This window comes from Brassica napus, chromosome C7 (assembly GCF_020379485.1).
Source record: "Brassica napus cultivar Da-Ae chromosome C7, Da-Ae, whole genome shotgun sequence".
Classification (NCBI taxonomy): Eukaryota; Viridiplantae; Streptophyta; class Magnoliopsida; order Brassicales; family Brassicaceae; genus Brassica; species Brassica napus.
The window spans coordinates 50,599,285-50,612,714 of NC_063450.1; the positions used below are offsets into that span (position 1 = coordinate 50,599,285).

The following is a 13,430-nucleotide window of genomic DNA, read 5'->3' on the forward strand; positions in this document are numbered from 1 at the left end:
AAACGAAGAAATTTAATCTTTTTCATTAACCAAATAATCTTGTATACAGTAGTTGGGTCAGACTTGATAGTTATTCAGATTTGATAGATTTTAGTTATCATATACATGTTCATATAAAAATAATTACGTGAGTTCAACTGATATAACATTTAATAAAACAATAATTAAGATATGTTAACTAGCCCATGAAAAATAAGGTATCTAACAATACATCATGAGTTCAACATATATTGGAGAACTGTGCCCCAAGAGGTAAAAATGCAATTAAATGTAGCTGTTAAATTTGATGAACGAACCAATAACTGTGGAACTAGTATAAAATGTCATAAGTGTATACACGTGACTAATGAGTAATCAGGACGTCTGAGAGTAAGACAATTAAACGTTCAAACGATTATAAGAAAAGTCTGATAATGGTAGGTTAGTTAAATCCAATTATTTCCGCCATATCCATATCATGTACCCTCTAATCATATGTCATAAAGTCAGTTAAACCCGGTGATGTACAGGAGTAAGTTGCAGACAACAAAAAACCTAGTGGCCACTCATAACTTGAAATCATGTTTTGGTGCAGCTTTCTGTGATAATATACATGTTTTAGCCCATGGTTTGACTGGATCAAGTGTGGAAGGTACATTATGGTAGGAGAGATGAATGAGGAAGGTTTCTATTGTTGGTTCATTGTCTAACCGGTTTCGCTTTGGCAGTATACAATAGAACCTTCTAAATAAACAACTTGTAGGGGATACAAAAAGCTTTATTAATGGATTCTTTATAATCACTATGGCCTGATCAAAACTACAAGCCTCTCACTGCTTGAGCCTCTGGTCCAAGGTAGGGAACCTAAAATTGATGGAAGCATCAATGGTTTGATAAATAATTTCATCAATACCATATTTATACTCAAATCCCAAGTCTCTTAACTTCTTTGAAGAAATCTTAGGCTTCATCAAACTTTGTCTCTCTTCCAAATCATCATCAACCCTATAAACCAAGAACAATAATTTTGTGAAAAGTTTTAGTCTAAAACAAAAGAAAAGAGTCGATAAAAGCATCTGAAGATTGTAAAATTTCAAAAACTTACTTATGAACTTTACATAGACACTCCTTAGAGAAGTGATTAAGCATCAACTCATGCATGTCAATATTATCAACACAACATATGTATTGACCTTCAGCTTTTGGTTCTTCCATCAGAAACAAATGCGCCATGCAAATATCTTCAATGTGTACCAAACCAATCGAACCCATTCTTTTGTTCACTGCTGATAGTATCGCAAACAACTTGGAGTCACCTAAAACCCAAAATGGTTTTGATATAATCCCCAACATTTTGAGTTATATATGATAATAACAAAAAAATACACACGCACCTGATATTGGAGACAAAAGAACTTGAAGGCTTGATGGGAGAGAAGGAGTAAGAAATGGACCCGAGACAGTAGTTGTAATAGCTGAAACAAGATCCATTCCTCTCTCTTTTGCATACCTAAATGCTTCTTCCTCTGATACTAGTTTCGATAGTACATAAACCTAGTCGCCCACACCAAGTCTAAAGTTATTTACAACGTGCCTAAATGAACTGTAATGATTTATACTATTGTAATGCTAGCATTTACCCATCCACTTGCTTTTGTTTTAAGTACATGATCAATGGGAGTCTTGCAAGTCTCATCTACGATTGATCTCCACCGTTCATTCTCATCTTTGGCTGTGAGGGTACTGATGGATGACGTGAAGACAACTCTCTTGACTGATTTTGACTTCAGACAAGAACCTAGTACGTTCCGTACGCCTTTTATCGCCGGGTCAACGACTTTGTTCTGGACATAACTGTCTGACATTCAAAACCAATACCACATCGATGAAACTTTTCCATTAGTTACTACATTTTAAATTGACGTTTCACCATATCATGGTCAATGTTTCAGAGGATTATATTGGTCATATATAACATTCTAGTATTAGTACAAAACCGAAGATTTTGGTTTATGGCGGTTAACGCAATGTGAAAAGCTAAAAAAAAAAACGGTACGTGCAACGAGAAGGTTGTACCTAGATTAACGTGATCCGGTGAGATATCAAACTCCATGGAAGCCGCGACATGGAACACGCCATCACAGCCCTTAACGGCGTCATCGAAGCTGCCTTCATCTTGAAGATCCGCTCGGAATAATCTAAGCCGTTCGTTTCCTCTCCACTTGGATTTTAAATATTGAGATTTTGCTGTCAGAGGAAGAAGCTATTAGGTTAACTCTGATTACTTCAAAGCTATTTTTCAAATCAGTCCAACTTTGAATCTGATTAACCAATTCGTCCATAATTATTCTGAAACGCTCTGTAAAATATCTAAGATTTGAAGTTTCAAAAAAAAAAGTATCTAAGATTTGATATAGTTAAATTAACAAATTAACACTTCATAAAATTAACAAATAATTTCAGAGCCATGCAAAAACTTATATGATACCAACCGAATAGTTTCAAGAAATTGAAATTAGTTTCTGTTTTTCCGTAAACAAGAGAGTACCAAGATCTCTGAGAGTGGCGTGAACTGTGTAGCCTCTTTCGAGAAGAGACTTAACCAACCAAGAACCGATGTATCCACTGGCACCCGTTACGCAATACGTCGTCGCTTTTCCTTCCTCTCCGTTCAGCTCCATTGTCTCTCTCGCTTTCCTCTCCGAAAGCCAAAGTGGGTTTAGAGAGTTAATTATTAATTTTTGGCTTGTAACGATACCACCACCGTCTTTTGTCTGTGCTATTTTAATATTGCATGTTTGTTTCTTTCTGGTTTGGTGTTAACTTTTTTGTATTTTATAACAAAATTGTGTGTTTCCAAAATCTGACGTTCGGAAAACTACGAGACAACCCCATTTTTTATTTCTTTTTGGCATTTTATGACATTTGGTAAGATAAGATTATTGTATCACTGGTGTTGTTATCACAGTGCATTTTGATATATATGAAGAAGAGAAGGTAAAAAAGATAGAACATACATCACTGGATAAGACAGAAGAAGAGTGAAATATTAAAAACAGTTAGCTAGCTGTAGAAAACAGCTACTTGTGCAGGTTTTTTAATTTTTGGCTCGTGACTTTGTTGCTTCCATTTATCTCGACGCCGTAGATTATGAATAACACCAGTCATGGAGCCTCATTTCCATCCAACTCTTGTGTCTTTCTAAGCGCTTTTGAAGAACTTCCACATCAAATAGGAAGGCTTCCAAGACATTGTTGGAATACTAAGATGGGCTGGGCCACAGATCCACACTTTACCCATCAATGGAATAATCATCTGGCAAACATCATAAGCAGTATACAATTTGTAGTTCTACAAAAAATCTTTAATATTTAATACTATGTAACTATATAGCTTATCGGTTTTATAACAATATTTATCTACGGATACGCCAGCCTACGTGATTAAAACGACAAAAACATGCAATCTTTGGATGCAAAGTGTGAAACCCCGCGTTTCTGCGGATCAATAATTTACAACTCATTTTCGTTATCTGCTAGATGAATTTATATGTATAGATATAATAATGTTTGTATACGTATTCGCATCTAAACTAGCATGATACTGTGATACAAGTAATTGTTGACATAATTCTTTTTTTTATAATAACTATTCTTGTCGACATGATGAAATGGTGGGTAGTGTCTGGCAGAGGCGAATTTAGAGAACATATTCAATGGGCGCATTATTTGTAACAAAATTTTACAATGTATGAAAAAGATTTGAACTCAAGATATGCATAGGCTGAGTTTTGCCATCTGTTCTACCAAAATTTTAATGTTTTGTCTATAAAATTGTGAATATCAATATAGTTATGGGTACACTTGCCACCACTACTCATAAGGTGGCTTCGCCCTGTTTGGTGAATAAAAAAGAGAAAGTTGGGTATTACATAGACACAAACCGCTTCACACATACAAAGATGGTATGGTAAGAACAATAAGGTGATCTTTGATTTCTGCGTGATAATGTTGTTAGCATCTTTGATTTCTGCGTGATAATTTTTGGAAACTTTGATTTCTGCTTGATAATATATTTTATTTATACGAAGTTCGAGTTATGCTCCTATATTTTCTTCCAATTAATCAAAACCGTTAGTAATGGTCAGATATAAAACACATGCTACTAACTACGAATGATTTACACCAAAAAACTAAGAATATGATTTGAACTGCATAGTTAAATGACCATAAGAATATGACAAATTTACAAGTAAAATTACGAGTCGTACTTCAAACTAATTTTCCAAAGCATTTCTAAGTACGACATTGATGTGAAATAAGCTGCGAATATAAATAACAGTAGATGTCTCAGCTATTATACATAAGGCTTTAGAATGTCTAATTGTGTTAACCTCTTTGTGACCCATCTTGTCAACTTTATTTTAGACACATGAATTTTATCCTAGCCTAAGGCAATCAAGTTTATGGCTAATTTTTCCTAAGTTTATAAGACCATCTCCAGCCATAGACATGGTGTTTGAGTTCTAAATTAATTTTTTAATTGAAATTAATCAAATCAAAATTTTAGATACTTTCTTAATTTCAACCTTTCTAATGGTAGAACCAACTAAAAGTTCTAAATTTCAATCCCTTTTTTATACACTCACCAATTGATTGACACGTTTCTTTTGGATACACTTCCAAAACATCTAAAGTTAGAGACACTTCTAAGTATTTTTTATATTTTTGATTTAATTAAAACACAATTAATTAGATGGATACTTGGTTGGAAGTAGGTTAGATACCCCTCTGGAGTTGCTCTAAATACTTAGTGGGAGATAAAGTTAACTAATCATGGCTGACAGAAAATATCAAATATTTTGACTGTAATGAAATTAGGCCCTAGATGAAATATTACAAAAGGTGAAACCGACACACTCATTTTCTTGGTTAGTAGCATGTGTTTTATATTTGTGCCCATCCATTCTGTTGGTTGTGTTGTCTTAAAAGTATTCTTATTTACTTATCATATGGTCTTAATTTTAGTTATTTTAATAAAACATTTTCTCTATATAGTCTATACAAAGAAGTTCTCAAGTCTGTGGGTCTCTTCTCTTACCAAATGAATTCATGAAAAAATAAACATTTATCACATTAATGAAATATTTGTAGTATATTTTATAAATATTGTTATGAACATATAAAATGAAGCCATGAACAAATAAAACTATAAGATCGGATTACTAGAAAGTTCGAAACTAGGCACATTCCATTATGTTCCCACATAACCGTAGATGTCAAGTGATGTTTAACCATCATTTGGCATTATCGATAGTCAAGATGGACTGGTTTATTTTGTAAGATTTGGAATAAAATACTGTCCAAGTCTTTAGTATAGGAACGAGATGACCGTGCAGTGATATGCAACTGTGAACAATTCAGCATTTGCTTGACTTGACAGCTCTTTCATGCCAAAAAACATATATAATTTCGGGAAATAATTAAAACAGGGAAAAACAATGAATAGATTAAACACAAATCTTAAATTACTATACATATTTAAAAAAAATTATAGAAAATTATCCACATCTACTTTGGTCAAAAACTTCCGGATAATCCTAACTAAGCAATCATCGTAATAACTGTATGAGAATTAGCTCTCAAAAAAAATTATAACAGTATGAGAATGCATTCATTACTATAACTCTTGAGGAGAAAATGAGACTTCAAGAGAAAGAAATCAATAATGGAGTAGTGAAAACAAACGAGAGAAGACATGAACCTCAAATTGTCAATGCTTCTTTCAATCTCAAGAGCTTTTGTCTTGTTTTAGTGGGCTACTTTAATAGTTACCACTAAAAACGTCAAAAGATAAGGATAAAACTGAACATTTCAATTGACTTTTTGATCAAATAAATATGGGTATCACCATAAACATTTCACTTTCTCCTCCACGAACGATCTATTTCAAAATCAACAAATGATTTCATGATATGACATCACATCAAGTAATAATTTTAAATAAAGTTACTTGTTTTCAAAAAGACTAATTAAAGTTACTTGTTTCCGGAAAATTTTTGAGACCAGATTAATGAAATCGTAAAAGAAAAAAGTCAGTTCACGTAGATCATTTTTAGCTTTCTCAGCAAATTTAGACAAGTAACAAACTGTCAATGTTGTCGATGTCCACTGGTAATAAATATTAAATACTAGTAAACTATAATGTTTTTTTTTATTATTGTATGGTTATATGAAACAAATAGAAGTCCATTTTATTTACTGAATGTCCAAAACACTTAAAACATGTTGAAAACGAAACTACCTTACAGCAACATTATCGAGGGTTTTGGTTTGGTCCTTAAGGGGAGAGTATCCACAAAAACACCAAAACCGAACGGAAATAAGAGGCGTTTTAGTTTGGTCCTTGTACTGTACGCGGATTCCACTAACACGTGGCGGTCCGCGATTGGTTCGTTTTTAATTTTTTTTTTAATCGGACAAAAAGAGAAAAAAAAAAATTAAGAACCCCTATCCATAATGTTGCTCTTAGAGCTATCCCGTTACAAAGTTCTATAAATAAATCTTAAAATGAAAATAACATATTCAAATGGATTTCTTTTTGTTTAGATACTCTATAAAAGTTCAACAATGAAGATTTAAGTTATGTGGATAAAAATGTCTAATCAACCTATTTTACTTAAAATAATGCCCCTCCATTTTCCTTGTTAGAAAGCACAATTTCTAATTTTATTAACTAATCTATTATTTTTTCTTTCAAAATGTATTTTTTTTAATGGTTTGCAACTAATCTATTATTTAACACATATAAATTCTTTATCCTGAACAAACGAATAATTGGTCATCTATGTAACTCTAAATAGTTTCTTTGATAAAAAAATATAAATAGTATGATTATCTGCGTATATTTTTCTAAGTTAATAAGAGTAATGAAATCAAAGAAAACGGAATCTATAATCCTTTTTCAAGCTCGATATTTGTTTTTTTTCTATAATCTTAAAGAGCTAAAGTGGTTTAGGAAAAGAATCGACCAAGATCAACTAATAAAAAAAGTTGAGTTGCAATGGAATGGCTCCTTCATTAAGTAATGATCTGTCTATTTATTTATTTATAAGAACAATGCTTAAACTAAAGAAAGATTAAATGATTATATTATACACACATGCACAAAGATCTACAGATTCATCAAAAGATGAGATAATATCTTAAAACACACTGCCTCCATGACTCTTCTGGACTGTCAAAGCATAGCCACTTCATGTGGTTTCGAAACCATTAGTTCCCTAACCAATCAACTTTCGTTAATGTACCTTTGTTCATCCACCGTCCCTTGAAAGTATATTTTATTTTAAGTTATAAATTCTTCATGAGTTTACAATTACACTCTATTTAACGTCTTCGTCAGACACGATCATCCTTTTGCGATGCGTATATGGTGAAACAAACTAAAAGGGTTTAAATCTATTACTTAGTAGGAACTACTATTAGCTCCCACCATATCTAAACACCAAACGTAAAAACTGCATAAAAATTGGTTCATGTTATGAAATAACTTATAATTTATAGTATCGAGAAATTTAAATAAGAGTAGAATTTAATACCCGTAGGAAGCAAATAACACTACTATAAGTGAGAGAGTTTATTATAAGTAAGAAGAAGAAGATGTAATGGTTCTTTTCTTATAAACTCTTGTTCTTGTTTATGGTGTACAAAATAGTGAGATGAGTGATGGTATTTATAGTGAACAACAATGCATAAAATATCAAAGATGGTGCTTGATTTGGTAAATGAGTGGGTGATCATAGTGCTTGATGAGTAGATGATCATAGTGCTTGATGAGTAGATGATCATAGTGCTTGAGTTGGTAAAGGAGTGGAGGATCATTTCAAAGTTTATCTTATAACACTCCCCCTTGATCATCCATCTTGTATTAAATTAAGTTTCGTAACACTCCCCTTGGGAACCGGTGTCACTCTCCGCTCTCGCTTAACGTCTTTGTTGCCTCGTTAAAAACCTTTCTAGGAAAACCCAATGGGAAAAACCATAGTTAGGTAAAAAGAGTACAACTACGTAAGCTCCCCCTCGATTGAGCAGTCATAGATCCTTCTGATGACGCATTCCAATGTTATGGACATGTTTTCTGAATACCGAAGTAGGAAGTGCTTTTGTGAAGAGGTCGGCTGCATTGTCGCATGATCGGACATATCTTACTTCAATCTCTTTCTTCTTCTCGAGCTCTTGGGTGTATGAGAAGAACTTTGGATGTATATGTTTTGTTCTATCACTTTTGATATATCCTTCCTTCGTTTGAGCAACACATGCTGCATTGTCTTCATATAGAATAGTTGGCCCCGTACTTTTGTCAATCCCACTACTTGAACAAATGTGTTGGCTTATTGATCTTAGCCATACACATTCTTTACTTGCTTCATGGAGTGCGATGATCTCAGCATGATTTGAAGAGGTAGCCACAAGCGTTTGTTTCTGAGAACGCCAAGATATAGCAGTGCCTCCGATCGTAAAAACATATCCTGTTTGCGATCGGGCTTTGTGTGGATCCGAAAGATATCCTGCATCTGCAAAACCAACCATTTGACCATTTGAATCTTTAGGGTAAAATAAGCCTAAATCAATAGTCCCTTGTAAGTAACGAAAGACATGTTTAATTCCATTCCAATGTCTTCGTGTTGGAGATGAGCTAAATCTTGCTAGAAGATTAACAGCGAATGATATATCAGGCCGTGTACAATTTGCAAGGTACATCAACGCTCCAATTGCACTTAGATATGGTACTTCCGGACCAAGTATCTCTTCTTTTTCCTCAGGTGGTCGAAATGGATCACTTTCAATGTTAAGTGATCTAACGACCATCGGGGTGCTAAGAGGAGTTGATTTATCCATGTTAAATCGTTTCAACACTCTTTTAGTGTATGTGGATTGATGCACAAATATACCATTTTGTGAATGTTCTATTTGTAGGCCAAGACAATACTGTGTCTGTCCAAGATCTTTCATCTCAAATTCTCCTTTGAGATAGTCTGATGCCTTTTGTATTTCTTTTTGAGTTCCAATAATATTTAGATCATCAACATATACCGCGATTATCACAAATCCGGATGTTGTTTTCTTGATGAAAACACATGGGCATATAGGATCATTCACATATCCTTCTTTTGTTAAATGTTCACTGAGACGATTGTACCACATACGTCCAGATTGTTTTAACCCATATAATGATCTTTGCAATTTTATTGCACATAACTCTTTAGGTTTGGAACTTAATGCTTCTGGCATTTTAAATCCATCAGGGATTTTCATGTAGATATCAGTATCTAATGATCCGTATAGATAAGCTGTAACAACATCCATGAGACGCATCTCAAGATTTTTATCAGCGGCTAGACTCATCAGGAATCTAAATGTGATCGCATCCATTACAGGAGAATATGTTTCCTCATAATCAATACCAGGTCTTTGAGAAAATCTTTGGGCTACAAGGCGAGCTTTATACCTTGTAATCTCATTTTTCTCATTTCGTTTTCGAACGAAAATCCATCTGTACCCAACTGGTCTCACATCTTCAGGTGTGAGTACAATAGATCCAAACACTTTTCGTTTGTTAAGCGAATCAAGTTCGATTTGTATTGCTTCTTTCCATTTATTCCAATCATGTCTCTTTTGACATTCATATATGGATTTCGGTTCTGGATCATCGGTATCTTCATTTACCTCACCTGACACGATATATGAGAAAGCATCATCAAGATCATTTTGTTCATTTCTATTCCATATCCTTTTATTGTGGATGTAATTAATAGAAATCTCATGATTATCTTTCGATTCATGATGCTCTGATTCATCAGGTCCTTATCATTTATTTCTTCCAAAATATTTTCTGCTATTTTGGGTGCATCATATATTTCAGCTTTCTTCTGTTTCCTAGGATTCTTATCCTTAGAACCAGCAGGTCTACCACGCTTCAGGCGTGTTTTTGGTTCTCGTGTGTCATCCTCCTTTTCTTGTTCATTTGGCATTTTGATACGAGCAGGAGCATTTGCAGCTGGTATATGAGATTTAGTTACCGTCTTGGTATCTGCAAATGCATCAGGTAGCTGGTTAGCTATACTCTGTAAATGCATAATTCGTCGAACTTCTAGTTCTGACTCTTTAGTAGGAGGATCAAGATATAACAATGATGGTACACTCCATTTTATATCACTTCCAACATTTTTGTTTTCTCCCCCTAGAACTGGGAATACATTTTCGTCAAAATGACAATCAGCAAAACGTGCTGTAAAGACGTCACCAGTCTGTGGTTCTAGGTATCTTATAATTGATGGAGAATCACAACCAACATATATTCCCAACCTTCTTTGTGGTCCCATCTTTGTTCGTTGTGGTGGTGCTACAGGCACATATACCGCACAACCAAAGATTCTAAAGTGGGAAATGTTTGGTTCTCGACCAAACGCTAACTGAAGTGGGGAATACTTATGGTATGCACTCGGTCTGATCCGAATGAGTGCTTCTGCATGCAAAATGGCATGTCCCCATACAGAGGTTGGAAGTTTTGATCTCATGATCAATGGTCTTGCAATCAATTGCAGACGCTTAATTAAAGATTCAGCCAAACCATTTTGCGTATGAACATGAGCAACTGAATGTTCAACTTCAATTCCCATTACCATACAATAGTCATTGAATGCTTGGGATGTGAATTCACCAGCGTTGTCTAGTCTAACTCTTTTAATAGTATAATCAGGAAACTGTGCTCGCAGTTTGATTATCTGAGTTAGAAATCTCGCAAATGCCACATTTTGAGATGATAATAGACAAACGTGTGACCATCTACTGGATGCGTCAATTAATATCATAAATGGAATGGTCCACATGGTGGATGTATCGGTCCACATATATCACCTTGAATTCTTTCAAGGAACTTTGGTGATTCTTTATCGATTTTGGTTGGCGGTGGCCTTACGATCAATTTTCCTAGAGAACATGCAACACATGTCATTTTATTCCCTTGAGAAATCTCCTGGATTTTCAGTGAATGACCATGTGAGCTCTCTATGATTCTACGCATCATTGTACTGCCTGGATGGCCAAGGCGATCATGCCATAACGTGAACTCTTCTGGGTTCCGTTTTACTACAAGATTTGATTCGATCTCATCGATATAAGTATGATGTAATCCCGAAGGAAGTTCTGGAAACTTTTCCAATATGTGCTTTCTGCCACATTTTTCAGAAATTACATACATGTATTTCTTTCCATCCTCAGTTGCAGACTGAGTATCATATCCGTGAAGATATATGTCTTTAAAACTCAACAAATTCCTTTTAGAACTCGGAGAATATAAAGCATTATTTATGGAAAATTTTGTTCCATTCGGCAAAGTAAAGTTTGCTTTACCAGTTCCTTCAATCACGTCTGCAGGACCTGATATTGTATTGACGACAATTCTTGTCGGTTTTATATCAGAGAAATATCTCTTTTGTCTCAGAATAGTGTGCGTTGTTCCACTATCTGGTATGCATATTTCACGAATCCGTTTCTTGGATTTTGCTCCATTAGTATTTTGATCCATTTCTGAAATTATCATAAACATTAAATAAAAGTGAAACGTGAAATTTATTCATTGATTATATAAAGAAAACACACAATAATTATACATATATTGTTGTTAAAACAACATTATTCTTTGAAAACATAATTATTATACATTACAAATGAGGACTATTCAGCAGTCTTATTAGAAACATTTCCGTACTCTTCAAGAGTATTCTAGTCCAGCTCATTTGCGAAATCAGAGGATTCAAGGTATGAGGTCCCTTCAACGTTTTCCGTGAGGTTCACCTCTTTAGCCTTTCCTTTTATGGATTCTTGATATAACTTGCACAAATGTGGGGGAGTACGACAGGTACGGGACCAATGTCCTTTACATCCACATCTGTAACATACAGTCTCACTTTTCTTTGTGGTATCCTCTTCGGTTTCTTTGCCTTTATGAGGTTGTTCAGATCTAACCCATTTGTTAGATCTAATACTTTTAGGATAGTAAGGCTTTCCACGTTTGTTGTTGAAACGCCGACCACGACCTCGGTTGGTATGGTTTCTCCTTCCCGAATATTCTACCGCCGTAGCATTCACTTCGGGAAATGCCTTGGCTCCCGTAGGTCGGGAATTATGGTTTTTGATTAGTAACTCATCGTTCTTTTCAGCCAACATGAGTGTTACCATCAATTCAGAAAATTTGGTGTACCCACATTTTCTGTAAATTCGGGATAAGACGTTGTGTTCTTTGTGGAAAGTATTATATGTCTTGTCAAGCATTTCTGCTTCGGTGACAGGGTTACCACAATATTATAATTGTGCAACTATCCTCAAGATAGTGGAATTGTAATCTCTAACCCTTTGGAAATCCTGAAACCTCAGGGTTTTCCACTCTTCAAGAGCGTGAGGGAGATTGATTTCCTTTTGATTATCGAACCTATCTTTCAAGGCTTGCCATAGTACGGCTGGGTCCTCAACGTCTCCATAGTCGTGAGTTAGATTCTCATCTAAATGCTTCTTCAGGAAGATAATCGCTTCGGCTATATGCTCGGGTGGCGATTTGTTACCGATTTTTATAGCTTCGGATATCTTTTTTATTACAAGATAAGGTTTACATTTGTGACCCATCTGACATAATTTTCGCCGGTTACTTTCAGAGCCGGAAACTGGAGTTTCTCGATGTTTGCCATTTGTATTTCTAAAACACAAAATAGTAATTTTATTAGAACTTCATAATTTAAAAACCGTTTACATTAACCATACAAGCAATTATAAGGAGAAGCGATGTAAATAAAATTAAACCGATAATCATCTTAAATTCACTTGGAGTAAATTCTCCATCGAATAAACCATAAATAGAAACACAAATAAAAATGGCACATAAAAACAAAAGTGCGCGAATCATCTTTCTTGAAAAATTGGAGGAGAGCGATTTGAAATTTTTGAGAGAAGATGAAATGTTTTGGATGATGAAATGAAGTGAAAATGAGTTGTATTTATAGATGAAAATTACTGTTCATGACCGTTGGAGAAAGGGGAAATTTTTGAAAAAAATTTCTTTGTGACCGTTGGGTTAAATCGAGTGCACCAAAAATTAGTCTGAAAATATCGTATTAAACGGTCAATCAAATCTATACAATTTCATAAAAATGAAAAATTATGACAATGAAATATTTGTGTTATATGACAACAAATCATGCGACGGCTCAGCCGATCAATGCAGAATAATAAATAAATTATACGGCGGCTCGGCCGACCAATTAATAATAAACAGAATATAAGGCGGCTCAGCCGACCAATAAATAATAAACAAGATATAAGGCGGCTCGGCCGACCAATAAATAATAAACAGGATATAAGGCGGCTCGGCCGACCAATAAATAATAAACAGGATAT

At 34.5% G+C, this 13,430-nt stretch overlaps 1 protein-coding gene and 1 pseudogene across 1 annotated transcript; both read right to left on the reverse strand.

The window, feature by feature from the left end:
* Positions 1-647: 647 nt before the first annotated feature.
* LOC106409352 (putative anthocyanidin reductase) lies at positions 648-2,760 on the reverse strand. The gene is made up of 6 exons (XM_013849999.3): positions 2,528-2,760; positions 2,056-2,226; positions 1,620-1,837; positions 1,374-1,533; positions 1,085-1,295; positions 648-984 (listed from the first exon to the last, which is right to left on the reverse strand). Exons 1-6 carry the CDS (start codon positions 2,658-2,660, stop codon positions 810-812), a joined length of 1,068 nt encoding a protein of 355 aa, XP_013705453.2. The 5' UTR covers positions 2,661-2,760; the 3' UTR covers positions 648-809.
* A 9,005-nt stretch (positions 2,761-11,765) lies between these two features.
* On the reverse strand, positions 11,766-12,724 carry LOC125590115 (annotated as a pseudogene).
* Positions 12,725-13,430: the final 706 nt, after the last annotated feature.

Coding starts and splice junctions, on each gene's coding strand:
- LOC106409352 (XM_013849999.3), bottom strand. CDS start 2,660: ATGGAGCTGAACGGAGAGGAAGGAAAAGCGACGACGTATTGCGTAACG. Junction 1,838..2,055: donor ACCGGATCACGTTAATCTAG/GTACAACCTTCT, acceptor TTTGAATGTCAG/ACAGTTATGTCCAGAACAAA. Junction 1,534..1,619: donor AAACAAAAGCAAGTGGATGG/GTAAATGCTAGC, acceptor GTGGGCGACTAG/GTTTATGTACTATCGAAACT.